We start from the raw sequence: 27,979 nt of genomic DNA, 5'->3' as shown, positions 1-27,979 counted from the left end.
CCGGGATAATTATAAAGTTCCTAGATGCCTTCTTATTTTTATCTCGCCGCAAAAACTATCTTTATCTACGAGATATAAAAGCCACTGTTATCCGGATTATTACACGTTATTTTAGGGTTTGCTTATCTGGCTAACTATCTACGCCTGCAGTGTATCGGCTCAGTACAGACAGGCTTCCTACAGGTTCGCTAAGAGCATATAAAACTCCAGGCTTCCAAGATGAGGTAAGAATCGCTTTATATCTCTCGTATTCTGTACGAAATTTTGTAATTCTTTCGAGCGCAAAATTATATACTAATTATGTCTCCGGTGTACATCGGGAAACCAAAAAGCATATCTGCACACCTGCTCGCATTGATGATTATTATCCTCGTTAAATTATTCTGCAACATTAGTAAGGCATTTGGGATGAATGACAAAGCATGAGTGATGCCGCCCAGGCCCTAACAGGACCACAAAACCCATCATACAGAATTCGGACATTTCTGTGTTTTATTCCGTCAAAAATCTAAATATGTATGAATAATTTTGGACATAGTTTTAATGATCTTTCCTGTGTCGCTTACTTAATTTTTCCATATTTGCTTTCTTTAATTGAAGATATCTAATATATTTAACAATAAATGTACCTAAAATGTACAGTGTAATATTTTTTTCATGAAGTCGTCTTAAACGGTTTCATAATTTAGAGTTATTTGTATCTGCTTATATTTCATTTAATATTTGTTAAGTCTTTAATATTAGTCACCGGTCTTTAATATCCGGTGGGTTAGAAGACTGTTTGCATTTTTTCCTTCTTTTTTTCTGACTGTATGGTTAAAGATAATAATTTTGTAGAAATTATAGAGTCATTTAGCATGTAACATTATTTAGATTTAAATCTTGTCGCTTTTTGTTTTGTCGTGTTCATATCCTGTAATTTAGATGGTTGTATTCAAACATCTTCACATCTCCACCACGGTCGACCCACAGAGACACCGCTACGCTGAGGAATGGTGTCTCATTACAAAACAAAAATTGACATACCTATCAGTAATAAATGAATAATTTATTTTACTTGACAAGAAGAGATATAGCACCTCTTATGACAAAAAACAAAACGTGTTTGCGCACAAGGGCGCTTGCGGAAAGTGGCTTTTTTTCAAAGGCGCAATAATTATTTCATCGTTCTTGACGTGGCCTTGTAAAACTGAGTTTGTAACAAACTTATTAGCCCCAAAGCTACGTTTTGTGTTTTGGTCGACCTTATTACATATGTCGCATGAAAGGGTTTTTACATTTTACACGTCCTTGCATAAACAAGATGTATATGTCTGCGATGTGGAAACGCCCTTGTTACGTACGTTACCTGGATGTGTTAAAATATGTATGTGTGGCACTGGCAGGTATTTTACAGGTCGCTCTCGTGCGCTCTCTGAATAACCATATTTCCGTATTAGTCTATAAATGGACTGGGAGATATGGAACGTTCACCGTCATAATGCAACTAGTACAAATCATGATACCACGTAGGCCTAGAACAACCATTTAGTCACACTTCAGTGAATGGCACTAAAAATCGTTGTACGTTGTACATGATTTAAAAGCTATATTGCCACAGATGTAAAACATTTATCTGTTATATTAATTTAAAAAACAAACTGTAGTTTATGTTGAAAACTGTTTCACTTTTCTTACTTTATATACTGTTCCAGTTCTGTGGTTGTTGGTGTTGAACTTTGATTTGGGATTTGACCTTGAAACCATTGACCCGCAACTATTCTGCTTGACTGCTGGTATACGTATGATTTTTTTTCGGCGTCTAGATTTTCTAGCCCATAATTTCCCTGCACTAAATTTTCCCATTTAATCTCCGACCCTGATTCAATTTTTATTACCTTGTCATTCAGGTAATCAACGACGGGTGCGGCACGGGGCCTTTAATTGACTGTATAAGTGGAAAGATGGGTTAATACATAATAAATGTTAGTGAATTAATTAATTTCAGGAAAATTAATTAACATCTGTATCAGACATGCTGTTTTTTTTTAATATTTCCTCCCCATGCTAAGAACAGCGGTCTTTCTCTATGTATTGTAGTAGATTATAGTGTTGTATCATTTGTTGTTACAAGTGAACTTTGCTTATGTATTTATTTATTTGATTGGTGTTTTATGCCGTACTCAAGAACATTTCACTTATACAACGGCGACCAGCATTACCAGACTATCCGTAAGGTGCTGTCAGACCTTCCCACGTACGACCGGAGGGGAAGGCAGCGTGGGCTAGACTTTTGAACTCAGAGCGACCGCATTGGTGAGAGGCTCCTGAGCCATTCTGCGCTAGTTCGTTAACCACTAAGCCACGGAGGCCCCTAGTTGTTGTACAACAACATTATAAAGTCCAAGTGCATGGTTGCTAAATGCGTTGATCACAGCTGGAGACGTCTGGCTTTACGATAAAGACACTGAGTTTGGTCTTCCTAATAAACACACAATACGCGCATGTTTCGTGGCTTCAACTTGGATCCACAGTTGGTAGAGCGTCCGCTTCGGGACCGGTAGATCCAGGATCAATCCTTGATCGAGTCACACCTAAGACTTTAAAAGAGGAAGTTGTAACTTCCTCGCTTGGCGTTCAGCATGAAGGGGATAGTGCAACGACTGGTTGACCCGTATCAGTATAATGGCTCGGGCGGGGCGGCTTACTTGCCTTCGGTAAGTCGTCTCAGTGAAGCAGCACTAAATAAAAGAGCGGTGGAAATCCGTCCTGCAACAAGGAGGCACATTACACGTACATGCACCCTAATGATTCCTTCGTCGTCATATGACTGAAAAATTGTTGAGTACGACGTTAAACCCCAAGCACTCACTCACTCACTCAACTTGGATCATTGGTTTTAACTCGACTTTTGCAGGTGTATGATAGGCAAACCTTTCTGTACAGTTCTAGATATACATTGTTCCATGGGAAAAAAATCTATGGAAAAACATGCCCTTATTAAAAAAGGGCTTTATTTTGCATGCATTTTCGTAACTGCATGAAATGTTTGCATTTAGCGATTCATTGATCTCATGATAATTAACGCCATGCTCAGGAGATTGAGAATCGCCCAGCTCATATTTGTAGTTTTGTGGTTTATGTATACTTGCCAAAAAGAAAATGAGCAAGTAATAATTCTTACACAAATAAGTTAATCTCAAAATATACGATTACACATGTATATAACTGTCTTTTTCGTTTTACGTGTAGGCTGTCATACTAACAACATGTGTATTCATTTCACACATTGGTTTCTTGCCTTAGGCCACATTGAAGACTTCTTTCTTGATTAATATAAAATACTCAGTTTTCATGGATGCAGAAAACCGGCGTGCCTGACAACAAACCGGCAGCTGAAAAAAAGCGAGCTGTATTCGAACTTATGACCTTGTCATACATATAGCACGACATCGACCCTGTCCGCCGAGGCTAACACAATTAGTATATAGATGTAATTTTTTATTTAATTTACTGCCAGGGTGTTAATTTCATACTCTAGTATAAGCAGTACAGCATGGTGAACCTATGGGCCCTTAACTGTGCCCTCAAGATTTTAATAGCATGTGCATTTCACGTTCATAGTCAGTTACATCAGTCACGAAACTTAACCATAAAGACATTCAGGACTCTCCAGCAAGTCCCGTTACATTTATTGCCCCACTCAAGGCTGTTTGTATTTGTAACTTGTCCTTGCCTGGGGGTGTGAAGCTAGTGCAGCGTTTTTTGTCATTAGGTTAAAGCAATCCTCCTCATGCAACAGTTCAACATGTGTATGCTCGCGTTATAGTCCAGTAAAGAATGACACCTTCCCCAAGCTCTAGCTAGATACGAGGTAAACAGAGAACGCACTGCATTTATTATTTTATCTATTTATTTATTTATTTTTTTTTGATTGGTGTTTTACGCATTGATGAGAGACTCCTGGGTCAATACGCTGCGCTAGCGCGCTAACCAACTGAGCCACGGAGGGCTGTTTTTCCCTCTATTTATTTATTACATTGTCGTTTAAACTGTTTCTTTTACATGTGCATTTGTATTCACTTTTTCCAGGACGGAAAACATTATGATTGGTTTAATTATATTTGTCGTGTTTCCCGGATTGAGAACATACACAAACTCTTGGTTTTGGTGTAGTTGTGGTATTTCCTGGGTTTAGAACATACAGAAACTCTTAGTTGTTTTTGTGCAACTGTAGTATTTCTTGGGTTTAGAACTACTACAGTTGCACAAATCCTGGTAGAACTCTTGTATTTCCCAGATTGAGAACGTACACAACTCTTGGTTTTGGTGGAACTCTCTTGTATTTCCCTTATTGAGAACATACACAACCTTTGGTTTTGGTGGAACTGTAGTATTTCCCGGATTTAGAACACACACATACTCTTGGTTTTGGTGGAACTGTAGTATTTCCCAGGTTGAGAACGTACACAACTCTTGGTTTTGGTGGAACTCTTGTATTTCCCTTATTGAGAACATACACAACCTTTGGTTTTGGTGGAACTGTTGTATTTCCCGGATTTAGAACACACACATACTCTTGGTTTTGGTGGAACTGTAGTAGTATTTACCGGATTGAGAACATACACAACTCTTGGTTTTGGTGAACTCTTGTATTTCCCTTATTGAGAACATACACAACCCTTGGTTTTGGTGGAACTGTTGTATTTCCCGGATTGAGAAGAATCTCAACCCTTGATTTTGATGGAACTCTAGTATTTCCCGTATTTCCCGTATTGAGAGCATACACAACTCTTGGTTTGATGGAACTGTAGAATTTCCGGGAATTGAACTGTAGTAGATTCCCGGAATATTACACAACTCTTGGTTTCGGTGGAACTGTTATATTTCCCGGGTATTTTTAAGTATTTAGAAATATGTTTTAATGTGTTTACAGTATTTCTCGAATGAAAGCAGAAACTTTAATTTTATTACATTTGTACTACATGCATTTCCCACAGTTTTTCGGTCTTCTGTTTGTAGTTACAGCATTTTACTTATCGGCGTAATCTTTTATTGCATTTGCGGTATTTCGTATTGCCAAAATATCAGTATCTGTAGGGTGTACAGTATTTCCTTCAGTGGTAATATATAGATGAGGGCTGTTTATTCTGACCATGCAGTATTTGTCGATGTTCAAACGTAGTTTCAAGACTTTTACAGTATAAGGTATTTCGTTAGTGATAACACTTAACTGCACCCATTAATCCTGTTTGTGGCATTTTTCGATATGAGAACATACTTGTAAGTTGCCGGTCGTTTACCGTATTTACAGTATATTTCACTGATTGATAACCGCAACATGGCTTTGGTTGTATTTCAGTTACATTTTCCAGCGTGAGAACATAGATTGATCACTTTTTCCCCTAATGATGACATATCTGCTGATTTCCGCTACATTTTCATTATACATCCTATAGCGAGAACATAACAGCCGGTTTTAATGTCACTCAATGTTCCCTTTACACGTATATTACATGCATGACGTATTACAGGCCCAAGTAAAAACATACCATTAAAACAAGATTATTTATCGATACATTTGAAGCTGGCCTTTAAGATTAAAATAACTGGCTACTTACAGAATACTAGCTATAACAGGTGCACTCATTCAGGCCTCGTTTCAACCCCGTTCTTGCAACAAATAAAGGGCAGCCAACAAAATGAAATGGCAAAAATTGTGGCCGACATGACGTCCAAACTGTGTTAGATTGTTTCTCGTTAATCAATGACAATTACACTTCATATGTATGGAGTTTCTACATTCTGTAAAGTCTTTTTATATGTTAAATTTAAAGTATATGAATATTTATCCCAGGTGAATTGGACTACATAAATAGCCATATTGTGCACCTTAGCCGTTTTAGCTACGGCCGCTGTCTTCAGTAATGATGGAAGTAAGAATTTATATCTGTGAAAGAATGCGTTCACGATCAAAGCGCTATAAGTTTCATGCCAAAGGCCTGTAATCTGGACGCTGAGAAAAGATATCAGAGAATGTACTGCCTGTCTACATGTATATAAAGAAGATTGTATATACATGCACATTATTTTTACGTCGTTCGTCATATGATGTCGAGTAGTCGTTGGGTGTGTGTATATGTATACTGTGTCTTCTTGTGGAAGGGCGAGTTCATGCCGCCAAAGTGCTGCAGCCACTGAAATATCATGCCGAAGACACCAGACATGACGCCCCACATGTACTGATACTGTATCCTTGCTCACTATAATTTCAAACAAATCACTTGTGAAAAAGTTCTTATTTTGTTTTATACACTAACTCGCTTATTAGCGAGATATCATCTGGTGAACGTCTCGTTCAAGTAGTTTGTCATATCAAGTGGGAAAAGTGTCCTGTTTATTACATTGCGCGGTCATTCGCTAACGATGAACTACGTAAGTTAATTAAACGAATAAACAAGTCGATCTCAATCGAAGTGCGCAACCGCGAAATGTCCTTAACTTATTTGCCACATGTCGGTAACATGGCTATAAAATAGGACATCTCTTTCCGTGAAATTTGTGGTTGTTTTCTTCCTCATTTTCCAGACGGAATTAAACTTCAAATTTACCTTATGTCTACAAAGTGTCTGTTTACTGGAGACTAAACCATCCACCTACACGTTGTAAAAATGTTTAATTGACGTGTGGCGACTTTTGGTGATTTTTTTTTTCACGATTTAAATCAGTTCGTTGCTCACAGACGACTTGAAAAACGAGATGCAAAACGCCTTTGTGCAAGACCAGATTTACATACTGAAAACGGCCTTTTGTAGCCGAAGAAAACGCCGCCTTCTGTCGTACACTCACATTCGTCAAACATATGCAAAGTGTTCACCAACATTCATTCGCAATCCCGTTAACTCTTGACTAATTAACCATTCGTTAATTAACAGAGTTTAAAGTACAACAGAGAGAAAAACATACGCTCATAGAGAGGACATGCTAATCTACTAAAGTGTTAATACTTGTGGCAAATATTTTTTCAATTAATGTTCTCTTGTTAAACTTCACCGCATTATTTTATAATTGTTTGATCTGTCTCCACGTATATACAGATATTTAATATATTGTTTAACAAATATAAGTTAAATCTAGTATTAAGTCTGAAAACAGTTTTGAATAACCGGGCGCTGAGCTGATATATATCAAGATATTTATTGCCAAAAAGGACATGTCCCAGACAACATTTTATTTCTTACTGATGTAAAATTGCTGACTTGTTACGTGTCATGCATGTTGAATTGAGGTTAATGGTTTCATCATAAGCGTGAATGGCGAACAATTACATGCATTGTGGGAAACATGGACCAAATGAAAGACTTTCTGGCATGCTACTGTTTCACCTTCACGCACTAGTGGCACCGGTGTATTCCTTGTGGAGCGATTGCACGCTGTCTTTACAACATCATGTGGGGGAAAATATGACAGTGAGTTGACGTATAATGGGATATTTACTATATTTCTTTCACTCAAAGCCCTAACCGCCATTATATAAGAGAGAAAACCTGCGAAAGTCCGGCTGGAAAGACAAAACCTGCTCAGTCAGTGATCCAGCCTCACAACCGTCTAATTTGTACGTGGGAACGTTTGCAAGCAATCTGGAGATGATCGAGGGTTTCCCATGGGATTTCCTTCCACCACAATGCTGGCCGCCGAAGTATGAGTGAAATATTCTTGAGTATAACATAAAACGTAAATAAATAAATAAATAAATGTATGAATAAATAAATACAGTCATCGTACTACAAGGTAGGAATGAGATACCACGGTGAATTAACTGTGGCTTGTGAACTGACTCTGCTCGGTTTCTTCTCAACATAATGCCGGTCGCCTTTGTATGAGTGAAATATTCTTGAGTGTGACGTACGACAGCAGTCAAATAAATAAATTTATAAACAAATTAACAAATAAATATACATGAGATATTCGTGAGTACGCTGTTAAACGACGGGCAAAAATATTACAAATTCAGTACATCAGGCTAAACATTAACGCACTTAATAAAACAGACCAGCCGTCATAAAGATGCTACCATATATATCGCATGGGGCAAAACCAGTGATGCCCATTTCAGTCTACAGGTATTTGCAAAAAAAACCACAAAACATCACATTCTGAATCGTAGGTTTTATTATGCACATACAGGTTCCGCCTAGCACACATACTCAGATGTTTCAGTAATTAGTTTCAACTGGGGTAATGCAGATGTCATTAAACTCTGCACATTTTTGACCGCAGTTCTAAATAAAACCATAAACTGAGATCGTTTTGCCCTAGTGCACTCGGCTCATCAGATACATGCATGTACAAATAGTTGTCAGACAACGTACTTTGGGGCAAAGAACACCAAGATTGTTTGATGTGGGTTGTATGCTGCCGCGAAAATAAACTTAGGCCTATGAGTCGATAAGAGCAACTCTAAGCCGCTCTGTCTGTCTGTCTGTCTGTGTGTTTATCGCTCAATCGGCTTGTCGGTCGATTATGATTTTGACATACATTTTTTCACATGGAACATTCAATTGAGGAGGGTCCTTGGTGGTAGACGACATCGATTTTCTGCAAGATATCGCATCTATTACAAATCTGGGTTGTGTTATGTATAATACATGGGTGTGTTTCGCTTATTAAGTGAGGTTTTTTGGCTCATTTTTTTACCCGCAAAGTCGATCAGTCAATCAATCAATCAATGTTATTAAGCACACCTTGCGTATTAGGGGTTAGCACATTTCTTTCAAAACCCTTGCGAAAATTATCTTCCGCACAACATAGAAAGGAAATCCGTTATAAAGTGCAAAGGCAAGTTATTATAGAGCTGGAAAAGCTTCTGTTCCACCGATTTAACGTTGTTATAGATTTACGTTTTGGGTGGGGAAGCAGCCATCTTATGTATATAAATATCTTCCATAATGTAAAATACATGTAGTCTATAAAAGCGTCAGCAAAATTGCTTCGGGGTTGGAAATGTGAAAAAATTGCCTATATGCTTTAAAAGGAGCTTTACGTGTATAACATAAGCACACAGCGAGATGGAGATTTGTACATTAATACTGTGTAAGAACTCATCTTTATTCATGTACATCTACTTGTCCCTGGAGTTTTGTATTACACGCATAAGTACACGGATATAAACAATCAATCAGCCTCATTTATGCGACTGAGGGACGAAACTTTGTTTTTCTTTCATTTGGATAGATTTTAGAAGGCTTCGGTCACGGAATTATACGTGTACACAGTAAAGTAAACTATTTCTTATCTCGGCCATCACTGCCGGGGAATATGGACCCCATGACCACATGCAATATCGCGGCTTGTCTTTCATTTATCAACACTTTGGGTGCAGGTTTACATCTCGATGACTACAAAGAGAATGAAGAGGAGCATATACACGCCCCATAAGTTTTCCCCACGTTTTCTCATAAAATGTTTCAAAAGGATTGCAGGAAAACACAGACACTATAGAAGCAGACATTTATATGTTAATCCCAACAGTGCAACTGCGATGAACCGTTACAGCGCTTTAATATTTTTTCACTGACTTGTCCTCTAATACACAAACTGTTGGAGTTTTAAAAAATGTTACCCTGTAGGTATACATACACTTTATCCTACAAGACTGCATTCTCTTTACTAGTTATAGGCAAACTTCCTGAAATGAAGACGAATAACGTGTGGTTTAAGTTGTAAACTGTATTTCCTCTTTTTCCGTGCGACTATATGGATTGCAATGATTGTAATCCTTGTTTCTTAAGTCAGACGGTATAGAGTCAAATCCCTTCACACTCTGAACACGTTAATATTATAGGATGAAACGTAGCTGTAAATTTATTTATTTTTTTGATTGGTGTTATACGCCGTACTCAAGAATATTTCACTTATACGACGGCGACCATCATTATGGTGGGTGGAAACCGGGCAGAGCCTTGGGGAAACCCATACCATCCGCAGGTTGCTGACAGACCTTCCCTCGTGTAATTGTAAAGGAATATTCCTTTAAGTTATCTATCACAATATACACACGGTGCGAATTTACTGCATTTCCCTCGATGCGGCGTTCAAGCAGTTTTGTTGTTTGTTTGTTTTTGGAATAGAAATTCCAGATCTTCACATATACTTATATACATATATCTTCCAATAAAAATGGTGGCGTTTTCTGAAATGTTATCTTTCAGACGTATATTAACTGCCGCTGTATAAAGAATGAATGTATGCTGGAGGGTTTAACGTCATACTTAAAATTTTTTCAGTCATATGAAGACGAGGAGTCATTAAGTGTGTGTACATATATTGTGTTTTCTCGTGGCACGGCGAGTTCATGATGCCAAAGTGTAGCCGTCACTGAAGTATCATGCCGAAGACAGCAGATATCACACTCCACCAAGTCACATTATACTGGCACCACGCCAACCATCCTGTTTCCTTGCTCTCATGACTCAGTATTGGGCGCCAAGCGAGGCAGCAGCCAGTACCAAGTCTGTGGTATGATCGACCCGGCACGCTATATAAAGAAAGCGGCCGTAATCTGAACTGTTTACATTTCATTTATTGCAGAGATCCAGAACAATATATGGTTCTGTAATATAGCTGTGTTGATGAAATCCTCAAATCTATTTAATTATGAAGCCTTTTCTTGTATATTATACACTTATCTTTCATGTATATTATACTCTTATCTTTCCTGTATATTATACACATATCTTTCCTGTATATTATACATTTATCTTTCCTGTATATTATACACATATCTTTCCTGTATATTATACACTTATCTTTCATGTACATTATACACTTATCTTTCCGGTATATTATACACATATCTTTCCTGTATATTATACACGTATCTTTCCTGTATAGTATACACTTATCTTTCCTGTATATTATACACTTATCTTTCCTGTACAATATACACTTATCTTTCTGTCTATACCTGCTGTCCTGGTGCTCCGGTTTCCTCCACTCTGTTAAACTGACCGCGTTTGTGTAAGTGAAAAATCATGAGTATGGTGTTAAACAAGAAACAAATACATAAACAACTTGTATCCAAACCTTGGCCAAGGCATTTCTAGATTTCCCTGATCCGATTTAATAGACCGTCCTACGTTTTCTGAGGATAGTGTGCCTTGCACAAAATCTGGCGTCAGATGACACTACAAAGTTCGTTATTAACTTGCCAAATGTCGCTGGTTTACTCCAGGACGTTCCATTACCTATAAGACTGATACATGTAGCAATACTGTAAAGGAAACATTCTTGGCAAAGGGTTAAGCAGAAATCAAATTAATGCCTTGCTGTATATGCATTTTTGTTTCAGAGCTATTCACATTCTGGTCTACCTGACATTACTCAGCTTACAGGTAAGAACAAGTCTGGTTTACTTTGATGTAATTGAAGTTACTGAAAGCTTAGAAACATTATTGACAATCTCCGTATTGTATTTACCAAGCAAATCATCCAATCATAGAGGTGAATTTCGTTTTCTTGTATACAGTACCCATTACATACTTAATGGTATATCTAATGGTCACGTGAAAAAGAGACTTTGCAAGCGACGTTTCATTTATTTAGATATATGCTTATTACACATTATCGCTGTAACGGAACACATATCGGCTTGTAATAGGTTTTTGTGGCATAAAACTCAGTTACTGTAAATTTTTAAAAGATTGAAAAGAAAAGATTGGTATGCCCATCAAATATTTATGCAAACCAAACACCGTAATGGTTTCATTACGATAAACTAGATTCAAAATATCTGCATTATGTATTTATCCACTTAACAGCAAGTCATATTAAATACCTGTGTAGGAATGGAGAAAGATCTGCTTAGTAGAAAATTCCCAGATCTCCCTTACAAAGCTATTTTATTAAAGAACCACTCCAACAGACACCACTTTACTCATTAAATTAATTTATTTAAATTAATTCTTCAGAACATAGCAGGGGCCCACCGTGGCTCAGTTGGTTACGCGCTAGCTCAGCGTAATGACCCAGAAGCCTCTCACTAATGCGGTCGCTGTGAGTTCAAGTCCAGCTCATGCTGGCTTCCTCTCCGGCCGTAAGTGGGAAGGTCTGGCAGTAACCTGCCGATGGTCGTGGGTTTCCCTCGGGTTCTGCCTGGTTTTCTCCCACCACAATGCTGGCCGCCGTCGTATAAAGGAAAGATTCTTGAGTACGACGTAAAACACCAATCAAATAAATAAACAAAACACAGCGTCAGTCTTCGATGGCACATCGTTCTCACCACAGTCGATGCACCCTAACCAATAGGGCCGCAGGTTCTAACCAAACTCTCGATGATTCACCCGCGTCTTCAAGTCAGGTTTGTCAGAAAGATTACCTTGCGAAAGACCAGTTATAACGTTAAGTGAAAAAATCTAGGATTCCAACATTAAGCGCAAATCAAATAGATAAACAAACATTTCGACAATTCGTACGGGTACTATGTTCGCAATTTTAGCTAAACAAAAATCAATACGTCGGTTTATAAATGTATTACCAAATACAGGTAAACTGTTACCCCTTCCCATTACAGGTAGCTGGAACATATCTCTCTCGCTATAGCGGCAATAACTACCGCCTTACGCTCCTTAGACGTCGTCCGAGCAGCAGGCCATCCTCTGACGTCATCCGTGATGTTATCTCACAGGCGGTCAACATTGTAAAGGCGGAGGATGGGATGCTGAGAAATCGCTTTATCCAAGGTAGAGATTGGTATTTTAACATTATTGTGTGTTGAAACATTTTGTTACATGACATCTTTTATGATGCCACCTCATAGACTGAATGTTTTTTCTAAGGCACATTTGTGGTATTGACCATGTTATATAAATTGCTCTAGTATTTAGTTGGTGAAAAGACTTTGATGGCAGAGTAGCAAGGTTTATTAACGTTATCCTTTAGCTGTCTTCAGGAGAGATAGTATCCCCAGGGATTCATTTCATCCTTCATTCAATCACTCTTAACAAAGATGTGTTTCAGGGGAGGTCACTCTCAAAGTTTTCATAGTTTATCGTTTGATTACAGCTATCTTCCCTTAAACAATTTGTTCTTTCACTGGGAAAAATGATTACACTGTTGAAACGTTTTCACAAATACACATACATCCCTGTGCTCGCAAAGTCTTCGTCTTAACGTCCATTGTCAAACCTTCCTCGCTCTATACGTATATCTGTTTGAATGCATAAGTATAACTGTGTATGTGTAAATTCTCAAAAAGCCGATATGCTCTGAATGGTAAGCAACGAGCGTCTTAAGACTCATTATTTGAAAGGCATTTTAATTGGTTCAAAATGTTTTAAAAAGTATATGGAAATATTTTTTAAAGGCTTACTTAAATGGGCTTTCGTCTTACATGTACTTCATGTTTGCTTTTCTTTAAATCAGGCTATTATGTAGATCTACAGAGATGCCGATGATGCTGACACGGTCATCAGATATATTTCAACTGATGTACCGGGAATGAAGTAAAGTCAGGAGGTTTATTAAGCTACCATTAGCAATGGATGTTTTCAAAGATTTTCGTACAGTGCATATAAATAAACATGCTAACATGGTGTATAACTGGTTATGTGTTTTAGGCTGATCAGAGTGATTCGGTTTAGAAACTTTTCATGTATAAATTCGGCGAGTGCCGTAATTGATAGTGTGAGCATGTAATTGTTACGTGTGAACTTTTCGCAGATGTTGATCGAGAATTAGAAGAATATCGAGATGTCGACCCAAATCTCTTCATCGACAGTCCACTGCCAGTGAGCTTGTTATCAAGACGATGTCGGCTTATTAACTGGATTGGACGTTTAGCCAGGTAAGTGGAACCTGTCAATTTAAACACCATTGGCCAATCACATGTTCCCGGGATGCATTTAAAGCAGTACTCAAAAACATCTCACACAAAGGAAAGATGTCATAGAGCGGGTTATGACCTAGTGATTAACATGTTTAGTAATCACCAGGACGCACGAGACGCGAGTTCCATCCCGGCCTTGGTTAGGGTTCGCATTTGTAGATTCCTTCACTCTCATTGTCTGTGGGACATTTGTCATGTTGGTGAAAATAAAGGGTCGACGACACTCGTGAGCTGTTTCCGTAATCCTTCTTATAAGTGAAAATTGTTATTACATGTATATGTTTAACACAAATTAAATAAATTAAGTTTTATGCTTTAGACAGGAAGACAACTGAAGCTCAGTAGGTCTACTTTTGCTATACACTATATTGCCCGACTAGATGTGATTGACGTCGGCATAACTGTTAAGTGACGCAGCACTTAAACACTAAAGACAATTAGTAAAAATTATAATATTGAAACGGACATTAAAATCCTTAACGGTCCCAAACGAGAGGCGGGCGCTTTGAAGGAAGAAGAAAGCTTTCAGGTTTGAAATAAGTAACAACTCCTCTCTTTGCCTGCAGAGAAAAAAGGCTGCGAGTGCCCATGACCCAAATATTACGTCACAGCGAGGCTCAACGCCATGACGTCACGTGTCCGTTCAAACTGCCCACGTGTTCCCCTGCCAAGCCATTCCGGACGATAGATGGTACGTGTAACAACCCAAGAAGGCCTTACCTGGGGGCTGCGTTTACCGCGTTCAAGAGGGAATCCAAGCCCGCATACGAGAGAGGTAAGTATATGCTACAACAGAGTCCGGATGTTCTAGACTGTTGCCTAGTTACTGTTCCTGACCGTTGAGTCAGGTAGTTCTATACTAGTCATTCATTGACTAAGGTGACTCAAACTGGAGTAAATTATGGTGGCATTCATGCAAAACAGAACAAACTACATCAACGTCCGGGCCACTGGGTCCAGGCGTCACACACTTTTTCTCCGTCATCTCTTGGATTGTCACGTGGAAAGTTTTATCAATAAGATACATTTTCCTTTTTTGAGCACTTTTAACATGTTCACTGTAAAATTTTCATTTTCATTTGGGTGTTTAACGTATTCAAAGGCTTCTTCTCCGGTCGTACATTGTAGGTGGGAAGGTCTGCCAACAATATTCGGATGGTCGTGGGTTTCCCCTGGGCTCTGCCCGTTTTCCTCCCACCATTATGCTGGGCGTCGCCGTATAAATGAAATATACTCGAGTACGGCGTGGTCACCAGAGTACTGCAGTACTGAAGGTGGTCACCAGAGTACTGGAGGATCCAGTACCCTAGTGACCTCTAGGGTACTGACAAACATCCTAACGTTTGTAGCTAATAAATGGACCTAGGTTTAATTATTGCGTTTAAAAAGACCCGGTTATTTATCTTGTGTCCATTTCTACTTTTGTCTCCCCGTGCCAGAGAACACTTACTTGGCTGGAACCATTTGCACTCGGGATGACAAACCTCGGACTACAGGAGTAAACCGAAGGCCTCTACCTAATCCGCGGGAAATCAGCGTCAGAGTGCACCAGTCTAACAGCAACACCAACCCAGAGTCCACCGTTACCTTCATATTCACCCTGTGGGGCCAGTTCCTGGCTCATGATCTGACCGATCGGGCCCCTGGCAAAGGTGAGTACACTGCCAGATTGTACAATAGGGCCAAGGCATGAAACTTCATGTTAGGTGACACCAAGTGTAATCACAAAATATCTGTTTACATGCGTTTACACGAGTTCATTCATTAATCTATGCACCGAAACAAGACATTCTTATACCAGCCATCGACCGATAAGGATGTTCCGGGACAACAATCGCAAGGCCAGTTCCCAAAACAATGAATAACACAAATTACCAAAGAACTAAGAAAGTATATAAAATACGAAAATAGGACGGAATCACACAAAGAGAAGCGGTAAAGAGTTTTCAGTGATGTAGGAAAGACGCAAGGTATGTTCTACGCGACTGAGATTAAGTGTGTCAGTATGTGTAAAACATCTTTGAAACAGTCGTTATGAAGAGTATGGAAGTGTGTCCGAAAATTCTAGCGTTTGAAAACTGCATAGTGAGGAGTATGAAAATGTGGCCGAAACTTCTTGTGTTTAAAACCCTCACAGTGAGGTGTATGGAAATCTGGCCGAAAATTCTTGTGTTTGAAACCTGCACAGTGAGGAGTATGGAAATGTGGCCGAAACTTCTCGTGTTTGAAACCCTCACAGTGATGTGTATGGAAATGTGGCCGAAACTTCTCGTGTTTGATACATGCAGTGTGAGGAGTATGGAAATGCAGTCGAAAATTGCATCTGTTGAACCCCGTACATGAGAGTCATATGTCATTGTCATTTTGTTGTAGGCTTCAAAGATGTACCACTGGAATGCTGTGACCAAACCGTAAAGACGTATGTATCAAATCTGAGCCATTCGAGAGTATTTATAGAACTGTATACACATTTGAAGGAGTGAGTGAGTGAGTGCGTGGGGTTTAAGGTCGTACTTAACATTTTTTCAGTCATATGGCGACGAAGGAATCCTTAGAATGCATTTAATGTGCCTCCTTGTTACAGGATGGATTTTCACCGCTCTTTTATTTAGTGCCGCTTTAATAAGACGCCTTGCCGAAGGCAAGTAAGCTGCCCCGCCCGAGCTTGGTACGGGTCACACCCTCCCTTTCATGATTAACGCCAAGCGAGGAAGTTACAACTTCCTCTTTTAAAGTCTTAGGTGTGACTCGACCCAGGGTTGACCCTGGATCTACCGCTCCATATTTGAAGGAAGCGGCGAAGGATGAGATGGTTGGGGGGTAGGGGTGGGGTGGGGTATTGGGGTAATAGAACTCGAATAGTAGGCCTATGTACAAGGGTCGGGGTGGGCGATCCGTGGTGAAATAATCTATCATAAGATATCGTGATGGTGTTAACAGGAGCGAATTGAAAGAGAAGACAACAAATAATTTAACCATAGTTATTTCAGAAGTGGTTTGGGAACCGTAGTTTTGCTTTAAAATGCTTGGTGACTGTAAATCAACATTTAATATGGTGTTCTTTAATTCAAAACCACTGAAGGCGCCACTCATAACCAGTGGGAAACACGATGTGACGTCAGTCGTGCCGGAAGCTACGTTCTATGCTTATAGAAATATTTATTTATAATTTATTTGGTTGGTGATTTACGCCGTACTCATGAATATTTCACTTATACGACGTCGGTCAGCGTTATGGTGGGAGGAAACCGGGCAGAGCCCGGGGGAAACCGACGACCATCCGCAGGTTGATGGCAGACCTTCCCACGTACCGCCGAAGAGGAAGCCAGCATGAACTGGACTTTTTATAGAAATAACTTGCTTTTTAAAATTTATGTGGGATACCTTATAGGCTAAGGTGGTTAGCACGTCATAGCGGCGTAAAGACTCTAGAACCTCTTAGCAATGCGTTCGCTGTGAGTTAAAGTCTAACTCATACAGGCTTCCTCTCCTGCCGTACGTAGGAAGGTCTGCCAACAACCTTGGGATCGGTCGTGGTTTCCACTGAGCTCTGCGAGCTTTTCTCCCACCATTATGCTTGCCGCCGTCGCTAAGTGAAATATTCTTGATTACGGCGTTAAACAGCAATCAAGTAATTAAACAATATATCTTGAACGGCAGAGAAATGATTGATGAAGGAAAGTGATATGGAGTTCAGAATTTAACGAATCTTTAGGAGCGCAACAAATTAATCTATGAAAACCAGATAATAATAAAGAAGGAATCAGACCTGTGCATGATTACATGAAGGCCTACAGACTGATGCAACAAACCGCCAAACAAACGCTATAAATCCAGCCAGATAACGTATCATGCTGTTTGTTTCCCACCGCGTATGGCCAATGCCAGCTGCTCTCTCTTTTTTTTTTTTTGAGAATATAACAATATCTTCTCATTGAAAGTAAACTGGTTTGTTTTCCAGACCAAAGGGTATCTGTTCCAACATGGACATTCCACCCGGGGACTTCTTCCGGAAGTTTGGTCGGAGGTGTTTGGCGTTTGCGCGGTCGGCTGAAGTCACAGATTTTGATTGTTCGGGAGGTATGCTTTCTGTTGAACATTGTTCAGTTTATGGCAAATGACGGTCCTGCATTAACCTATTAAAGGTTGAACGTTTAAATTGTCAAATGAAAGAAAGCTAAACATGAAAAAGCAAGACTAATCAGGGAGCTGGAAACTATGCAACAAAATATTTCATTCATGAGTTTTCTGCATAAAATTATTTGAATTCGATGGTGAGATTTATGAAACATACATGTATAGCTGGTGTTTAGATACTATGAAGTCACAAAGAGTTTTTAGTAAAATAACGTGATCATAAATTGAGGTTTTAGTTGAATATAAGGATAAAAAACTGATGTGACGTCACAGTATGCCTTGCCGTTGTTATTATAGTCCATAAAGCCCACCTTATAATTTGATAATTCGATTGTATTTAATTCAGTACAAAATATATCTAAAATAATAAGTAAACACACTTTTAGAGAGAGTTTTCAATGGTTTTGGCTTAATGCTCACTTCATTTTTATTCCATGCTTTCCTTTTAAAGTAAATTGCGTTGAGCGTAATTAACGTAATGAAGTAATTAATGTAACGACGTTCATGTTCATGATTCAGCAAACCGTGAAGTGCTGAATCTGGCCTCGTCTTTTTTGGATGGAGGAAGTATATACGGTGTGGACCTGAACAAATTGAGGAGGCTTCGGGCATTCACAGGAGGTGAGCACACTTCTGTCTTGCAATAAAGCACTATTACCCACAAAGACATTCATATTTCAAAAGAGAGTTGCATATAGAAGTAATAGAATCTAGGCGTCAAAACAGACATTAGTATACCAGACGTTAACCAAAATGGGCGTTCCAGGTCTATCACCGCAAGGATAATTCACAAAACAGCGACCAACCAAAAGCCACCAAGGAACTAAAAAAGCATATAATCTAAGCGTTAAAACAAACATTTGTATACCAGCCGTCAACCAAGATGGACTTTTTTCCTGATAGTTACGAGGTCAGTTTCCAAAACGACGTTTAATACAACCAAAGAATATTCCTAAAGAAATAGTCAACAATTTTCAATGATGTTGGAAAGAGGAGCGGAATGTATTTATAAGTTGCGATTTTGTTGAATCTGTTCGCATGTGCAGCATCGCAATCTGATTTAACACGGTGAATGTATGGTTAATGGCCCAGGGTTAATATTAACTGAAAACTGTACCTCTTTGCTACCTGCAGCATGAATAGACATTTGGAACAGTATTTCTAAAAGAAGATAGCGTTGATTAGAGTTGATGTCATTACATTCTTACATCATGCGGTCACAAGAGATATCTATAAGTAGATACGTCCGAGAGTAAAAGCTGGTTTACACTAGGCAGGTCCACTTCAGTCCGGCGCGATCTGCCATATATTTTGTTCAAACACTGTACCAAGCCAGGCGTTGTGTGCCGTTTTCCACCAGTGTGTCAAGCTCAACGACGTTGGTCCGCGATGTTTTTATTTGTCCAGCCAGTCAGAGCTAGATGTCTATTCATGTGACCACCGTGGGACGGCATCGAAAATGGCGATTCGTTTACAGAGAGGAGATTTTTATCATAAGTAGCTGAATGAGGGGTGAAGGACCTGCATGGGATCAGAGATCGCGGCTTAGGATTGTTAGATATAGTCGTTGTCGTCCACTTTGTTCTACAATTTCCACACATAGGTGGCCGGAAGGGTACCGTGAACTCTAAGAGGCGCATGGTGTCGTTGCCCAGCGTAAACGGTTCACTCTCTCTATCTAGACACGACCCAATCTCACTTGCACCGGTCTAGGCTGGGTCTTAATCGAATTGGATTAGTTCGTTGCAAATCGCTCCGTGCTTTTTAGGCTCTAAAACGTGCGCTGTTCGAACAAATATTCGAAATATTTTTAAATTCAAAGAAAGTATTATTCAGTATTCTGAACCCGAAGAAAAAACATAACACAGATAAGCGGCAGGGGTTTCTACAGCGCTACAGGTAAATCATTGTCCGTCATTTTCCAGAGTATAGAAATAGTATCCAAGCCCCTAAAGCAAATTAGTTATGTCGCTCGAAAGCTGCAAGTCTAAGCAAAATATTACTCTTAGATGTTTTCGACACCACTATATATCAGGCTTTGTTTAGTAGCATTAGTTAATTCAGTGACTGGATCTGTCTCACAGCTTGTTTTAATTTGTTTGTTCAGGTTTACTGGAAACCTCACAGATGAAGAATTTGCCTATTTCAACTCACCCTAACGCCAAGGCGGCTGCACAAGGCTTTTCTTTCTTCCTTGCGGGTATGTCGAATGTTACACTTTATCTATTTATCTGTAAGAAACTGCACGCATGGTCAAATTTTTTTGAGCATGACAAGTCAAGGGGCTTGTCAAGTACCTGCCGAAGGTCAGTGGTTTACTCCGGGCACTCCGGTTTCCTCCACCAATAAACCAACCGACTTGGTATAATTAGAAAACTTTGGAGCATGGCGTTCAATACGAATCAATCAATCCTCTTCAGGCGATGACCGCGTGAACGAGTTTACAGGACTGATCGGGATAGAGACAGTCTGGGTGAGGGAACACAACCGAATCGCACAGATATTGTCCCGGTACAACCCACTGTGGGACGACGAGAGAATCTTCTTGGAAACTCGGCGTATCATCATCTCAATGCTTCAACACATCACTTACAACGAGTATCTCCCGAAAATCATCGCCGAAGATTTACTCCGAAAATTTGACCTGAAGCTCCAAGCGGACGGCTATTACAGGGGTTACGACAGCGCCGTAGATCCCAGAGTATCCAATTTATTCGCAACAGTCGCTTTGCGCTTCGGCCATAGCATGATGAGGAGCACATTTACTTTGGTGGACGAAAAGTTCAAGCTGGGCCGAACACCCGCTCTCACCCTGAGGAACTTGTTTTTCACCCCCATTATTTTTCTGAACAACGAGGATTCCATTATGCGAGGGATGTCTTCGGACGCCAGCGAAACATGTGATCGTATCGTAACCAAAGAGTTTGTGAACCATTTGTACCAAACCAAAACCGGAAATGGATTTGATCTCCCGGCATTCAACATTCAAAGAGGACGTGACCACGGGTTAGGAGGCTACAATCATTGGCGGAGCCATTACGGTCTGTCTATCGCTAGGAGCTTCACAACCAGTCAGACGAGTGGTTTCCGGGACCACGACCAAGAAACCGTGAACAGATTCAAGGCCGTGTACAGGTAAGAGTTACCTCCCCTAGCTCATAACCCACCCATATTGTGCTATTGTAGTATAGAGTTCTCTATATATGTCTAGAATATACTTAGCACATACGGTCACAGTTTGGTCATTTTAAATTGCAATTAATTGTTTTGTAGGTTCTTGGTCAGCGTTACACAATATTCTCTGTGAAATCCGATTGGTTCAGCTTTTTTACCCTACCTTCTACATCTACAGTCCTTTTGTACATAGCTAAGAGACACCTTTGTTTTAGAAAGACGTCTAAATGAGCACGAGGACATGACAAGTGAATTTTTGAAAATATATGTTATAATACATCAGATTCTTCACAGACACCTCAATGTACTTGATTGGCAGTCTGACCGCCTCCGTAACCGCAATTTACACTTTATACCTGAATTTCCACTTTACATCTACACTCTACCCTGTACATGCTGCCTTCTACACTAGACATTACGCTCTAACCTCTAATTTATATTTTACACTTTATACTAAACACATTAATCACTGTTCTCGTTACACTGTATAATGCACACTCCGCTTTTTATAACACACTCTACGATACACGTACACTGAACACTCTGTAATATTCACTCTCAATTACAATTTTTGCTACACACTTTACGCTATACAATTTACACTCTACTGGAAACACTTACACTCTAGTTTACACTTAACACTCTACACTGTGACGTGTACTTTGCACTTCACACGCTACAATTTACACACTACATTTCACTTTACAATATACACCGGTTATTCAACTGTACACTGTACACACTCTTTTTACACTGCACTCTAACTGACACTGTACAGACTAATTAGTTTTGCCGCAAAACTGGCAGCATACACTTTGTATGGAAGTAACACCGAACAAATGGGTGCTGATTGTGGTATATATGCTGTGTTTTAGATTGTTTTCACCTGTGTATGGTAGCCCTCCATATCAAGGTACAAATACCTGTAGCTTATTTTCCTATCTTCGTGGTATTTACACATGGTGACTATATCCATAATTAATGACCACTCCACTCGAATCGCGAAAAGCGGCAAGGAACAAACTCTGTAGAGACCAACTGCCTCGGCAATGCAATCGATAGATTTGTTCCATGTAGTTTACCTAATTATACTAATCAATCTTTGACCGGACTATGAGTAGTTTAGAAAGAAAAGCCTAGTCTTTGTAGCATAAACTGAGACGCAACCCTTTTGCCATTGTCAAAGAACTACCGGCATTATTAAATAATTTCACGGTTGAAATGTCCTAACAGGTTAATGAGTAAACTTACGCTGACATATCATTAAATAATACCCTAGAGATAAAGAAGAAAGGGGGAATAAATTATTAGCATCTTTCAGAGACGTAATTTGAAGATGTTTTCATATAACCGACTATGACATATATTTTAATAACATTTTTAAGACAAATTAGAAGGCTAGATCAGATTATTACCTGTTTGAAGTTTTATCACCATGAATTTCTACCTATAGTCATAATTTGTCTTACTTGGACTGAACGCTGGACCCTATTTGGCCTAATAATTTTCAAGGAAAAACTAAGTGTGAATGCTTACATATGGTTAAAAACGCTGAAACACCAATCAAAAAAAAACAGATCACATGGACGGTAAAAAAGATCATGATAAAATGCATGCTCTGAAAATATTACACGAAATGGTTAAAGAAAAAGCTCATGATTTCTTTTCTGTTTTCAGTCATCCGGACGATGTTGATCCATGGACAGGTGGCGTGTCGGAATTGACTGGATCCCGCCATCTTGCCGTCGGACCTCTCTTCCAAAACATCATCGCCCACCAATTCCAGGTGCTCCGGAAAGGCGAATAGGTTCTGGTACGAGAATAAAATCACAGGCGGATTAAGATTAGGTATGTATCAATACTGTTTCACTTCCAAGAAAAGTGACTGGCATTGGGTATGCGGCAAAGCCAATGCTAAGCCACTGCATTGCCACACATACGGGGAGGGTGCAAAAAAAGGGCTGGGTTCCAGGTGCCCTGGGAAGGCGACAGGTTCTGGCACGAGAATAGAATGTCAGACAAAATAGCATTACGTAATACATTTTCAACCCAAGAAAAGTGTAAAACACTACCGAGTATTTAGCATCGCGGCTAACAGACGGATTCAAACCAAATCAATTGTGTAAAATGTGGCCGGCACACCCTTAGGTACCTAACAAAGCCTAGTAATAGGGAGTTCGGAAAGGTATAGTAGCTGAGGCCTGAGATGTTACACCGAGGGAAATGTTTGGTTGTTGAATGAAGGCTGGGACCTAAGTACGTAACAGCAGCAGCATACAGAGCTGTAATAAGGCTTAGGTTGTAACATCTCAATAAATTCAGTTGCTGGGCACGACTGGAACAAATGTTAAATACGTAAATACGCGTAATGATTCGGAATGGTACCATGACTATAGTATGTGGAACTCAAGTTGTTACATTAGAGAAACTCCATAGGCAAACTGGGGAAAATCTTCAAACCGGTTAGTATGTATATATCTGTATGATTTGGGGTTTTACGTCGAATTTTACAATCTTTTTAGTCATATGACGACGAGGAGTCATTAGGTTTGTGTACATAGGACATGCGCTGTGTCGTCTTGTGCCGAAGCAAGTCCATGCCGGCCGACGTGCTGCCGCCACTGAAGTAGCATAGAGAAGACACCAGACATGACACCACACCCAGTCGCATTTTACTTACACAGGACTTTCCTTGATCTAACCTCTCAGTGGTGAGCGCCAATCGGGGCAGAAAACAAGTTCCATTTTAATATCTTTGGCATGATCCAATCCAGGTTTGGAATCCAATTCACGACAGAAAAGGTGGTGACATGTTCGAACCGTGCGATTGCACTGTAATGCTTGTGTAAAATGTCACTGCTTTACGAGCACAAAAAGTGAGACGTGACAGGATTGTGCAGTTACACTGTAACGCTTGTGTACAACGTCACTCCTTTATGAGCACAAGGAGACAAAGAAAGTGTGACCTGTCGGACTGATTCGTTAAGCCTACACCTTAATACTTAGGTATGAGGCCAACGCTTTTTACATATGTACAAAAGCGTGACGTATCACAGAGTGAAGGGGTAGAACGATTCCCCATTTTCAATCCAAACACTGTGTCTCACAACTGCTAAATCGACCCAGAAGGCCGGGGTGCCAATCTGAAATGTTTATCGCCTCAGCAAAGAGTTCGAGCTTGCCCCTATCACACAAAATTAAATCTCCACGTCATTGCATTTTTTAAAAATTACCTTTGTTTCAGAGCAAATAAATGAAATAAGGAAAGCGACCTTGGCCAAGGTGTTGTGCAATAACGTGGACTTCGTCCAGATACAGCCGAGTGTCTTTACGTTAGCGTCAGAATTTGGGTAAGTAGCAAAACCCATTATAAACTACAAGCGACAAGCCGCGTGTATATAGTGTATATGAAATCTGACCGCCAAGGTATATACATGAAATACTTTTGAATGTAGGGAATAATCACAATGAAAGGAATAAATTAGCATATATTCAGAATCAATAATGTCATGAAATCCGCAATATCTCGTGGGGTATGGGGGTACTATTCCTCCTACCATGGCGATTAGTGTCCAACTCCGTCCAATATGTCTGACACTAACAAATTCGATTTAGATGCACATGGCCAGAATGGATTATTATTTATTTCTTTGATTGGTGTTTTACGCCGTACTCAAGAATATTTCACTTATACGACGGCAGCCAGCATTGTGGTGGGAGGAAACCGGGCAAAGCCCTGGAGAAACCGACGACCATCCGCAGGTTGCTCTCAGACCTTCCCACATACGAATGGACTTTTAAGTAATAGGTCTATTAGTAAATGTGTTTATATCACTATATACGGCAAACTGTCTTTTGAAAATAACATTTATTTCTCTCTATTTTTTACAGGAATTCCAGAGTTTCGTGTCACTCGTTACCAGATATAGACTTGCTTAAGTGGAGAGATTACTAGGTGAATTTGACTCTATATGAGGTAACGCCTCGTGGGAAGTTGTCTGGGATAAACACAGATGACATTTGTTGTGGCGATCTCTCCAATGAAACCAAACTATAAGGCATTGTCTCGTCTTTGTCTCTCTGGGTTTTATCTCTGATGTGGTTGTCGGGGTAGATTTATTTATTGATTATTGTCTCATTCAAACGCCTCAAGGTAGTAGTTCTGTGTTTGAAATGTAAAGAATAAGAATAAAACGATATTCTATAAAATTTATCGATATAGATGCACTTAATATTTGTAATATATCACCACCCTTCCAAAATAGGATGATGAGGAATCTTTGTATCTGTAGCACATAGAGTGAATTTATAACACCTACAGCCTGCCATACCATATCATCAGCCTGCAAAGGATTTTAGTAGTTGCGTAGCGACGTTAAAACTAGAGGGTCGACCAGCAAAATGATATGATGTTCTAGTAATATTGTTTAAATAATGTCTGGCTCGTAAATTATTGGATCTGTCTCCATACCTGTATATATATATATATATATATATATATATATATATATATATATATATATATATATATACAGGTATGGAGGTATGGAGGTATATATATGGGCCTCCGTTGATTCTTGATTAGCGCGCTAGCGCAGCTTAATGACCCAGGGGCCTCTCTTACCAATGCGGTCGCTGTGAGTTCAAGTCCAGCCCATGTTTACCATGAAATTTAGTCTTGATGATGGCAAAATATAGTGCCGAAATATCGAGTCAAAATGACTATTTCGTTTTTCGGAGGCACACTATCAGTGTGTTACAAAGTGATACCACTTGACTATAGACGGAAAAGATGTTTGGATTAAAACAAAACTTCAATATTTTAATGCTGTTATGTTTGGTGTGTTACGACGACACGGCAGATGACGCCAAATACACCTCAGCATTATTATAAAATACTGTGAAACATGCCACTGAACACAAATTTATGTCAGATTTGTGCCGTATATACATTTATATGTACAAGTGTCCGCATAGGTGGTGAGAACAATATTAAACAGGAATTTGGAAGTGAAAATATTCAATAAAAGGATATTTATTATTTACAAAATTAATTTTTGTCTCAATTTATTCCTCTGACAGTTCCTGATGCAAGTGAATGCAGCCATTCCAAGCATGACACTCTAGGATTCATGTCTGCCTATATGTTACACAAGTGCATTGATTTTCCCGACTACTTTATGTAGTGAATGTGTCAAATATGTATTCTCGAACTTTCATGTGGTACAATGCCATACCAGCACATGCAGCTAGTAGTTTTCTGTATAATATATCAGATACTCATTCCAGCGTCACCACCCGTAATCATAAGTGGATGCACCATTCTCTGTTCGACCTTGTGTCAACATACCATGACGGGGTGCACACAATATGGTGAAAATGCTGCCAACGAGTTATATATCATTCTTAAATCATTCTTTCATTTATTCACTCGAACAATGAAGTCAACCTCCGATCAGAGTGCATCAGAATCCATGGCTGAGCTCTTATGTAACTCTACGTCGCTGTTTTTATTTATTTATTTATTTATTTACCTGATTGGTGTTTTACGCCCTGCTTAAGAATATTTCACTTATACGAGTACGGCCACTAATATGGTGGTATGAGACCGGGCCAGACCCTGTGGGTGTCCCACACCCATCCAAATGCTGATGAGAAACTTTCACACGTACGACCAGAGAGGAAGCCCGCATGAACTGGTTTTGAACTCACAGCGCTTGCATTAGTGAGAAGCTCCCGGGTGAATATGCTGGATTAGTGCACTAACTACTAGGCCAAGGAGGTCTATCGCTGTTTTATGTTCACAAATGATGACCGACAGGTTTCCGGGTCAAGTGAGAGGTGTTCACACTGGTGTCTGATACATATTCACAATATATGCCAATCTCGCTGACATCCTTCACTTTGAATCATAAAAAATATATTCTGCTATTACATGCCTCCAGCCAAAATGGGTCGGTAGGCCAGATCAAGATTAATATTATTATTTTTTTTTTAAATATGTGATTCATTCTGTATTTTTTATTTCTTTGATGTAGGTACATATATATATATATATATATATATATATATATATATATATATATATATATATATATATATATATAGCTGTAAGAAAAATGGTGTTTCATTCGATAATATTGGTACGCCCAATTTCCAGATTAACGGTCAGTATTAGGGCCCACAATAACACAGAACCAGGTTGGTGCCTTACAAAAGGCTAACAAGCAGAAGTTTCAGTGATGTCAGAAAGACACAATCCATATTCCATTTAAACAGTTGATATTGTCAAAGTCTTACTTACAACAAAATCTGATCCACGTGACCTTTTAGGCCTACATACAGTATGTTTGCCCGTGGTGAGGTCATTCATGACCTCAAACATATGGGTCAATATTTGGTAATATCGAGTTTTCAAAAGAACAAGCATGTTTTTTTTTTCAACTTCACATTTGACAGGTATTTTTTGTTATATGATTAACGTATAGCATTGCACTACATCATTTTAATAGTGTATACAAATTATTTACATAATTTTAATTAATTTTTCCAACTGTAGCGCTACTACTTAGCTAAAATGTCATCTCCGCCACGAAATGGATAACAGATCGCGCTCGTCTGAAAAATCCAAACATTTTTACTCTATGTTTTAGAGATCTTTGCAATTTTATCTTTAGTTTCACCGTGAAAGCTTGAACATCAAATCTGGCTACAAAAATCTAATTAAAAGTAAAAAAGTAGAAACCTAGCGATATCATCTGTTGGGAAAGGACGACAAGCTGTAAAATAATCCACTTCACTCCG

At 39.3% G+C, this 27,979-nt stretch overlaps 1 protein-coding gene across 1 annotated transcript; it reads left to right on the top strand.

Moving 5' to 3' along the window:
* The first annotated feature begins 219 nt into the window (after positions 1 to 219).
* Positions 220 to 22,982, top strand: LOC135477776 (peroxidasin-like). Its single transcript, XM_064757979.1, has 12 exons — positions 220 to 224; positions 11,330 to 11,372; positions 12,551 to 12,719; positions 13,699 to 13,822; positions 14,431 to 14,639; positions 15,304 to 15,516; positions 16,238 to 16,283; positions 17,826 to 17,944; positions 18,521 to 18,622; positions 20,109 to 20,201; positions 20,422 to 21,136; positions 22,853 to 22,982. Exons 1-12 carry the CDS (start codon positions 220 to 222, stop codon positions 22,980 to 22,982), a joined length of 1,968 nt encoding a protein of 655 aa, XP_064614049.1.
* The last annotated feature ends 4,997 nt before the right edge of the window (positions 22,983 to 27,979 follow it).

Source organism: Liolophura sinensis, chromosome 11 (assembly GCF_032854445.1).
Source record: "Liolophura sinensis isolate JHLJ2023 chromosome 11, CUHK_Ljap_v2, whole genome shotgun sequence".
Classification (NCBI taxonomy): Eukaryota; Metazoa; Mollusca; class Polyplacophora; order Chitonida; family Chitonidae; genus Liolophura; species Liolophura sinensis.
The sequence above is the reverse complement of the archived record's forward strand: the minus strand, read 5'-3'. Positions and strand labels throughout refer to the sequence as shown.

What these genes read in the sequence shown, in the direction of transcription:
- LOC135477776 (XM_064757979.1), top strand. An exon ending in TGACATTACTCAGCTTACAG is followed by an intron (nt 11,373 to 12,550) that starts GTAAGAACAAGT and finishes TTCCCATTACAG; the next exon opens with GTAGCTGGAACATATCTCTC. An exon ending in GCTTCGGGCATTCACAGGAG is followed by an intron (nt 18,623 to 20,108) that starts GTGAGCACACTT and finishes TTGTTTGTTCAG; the next exon opens with GTTTACTGGAAACCTCACAG.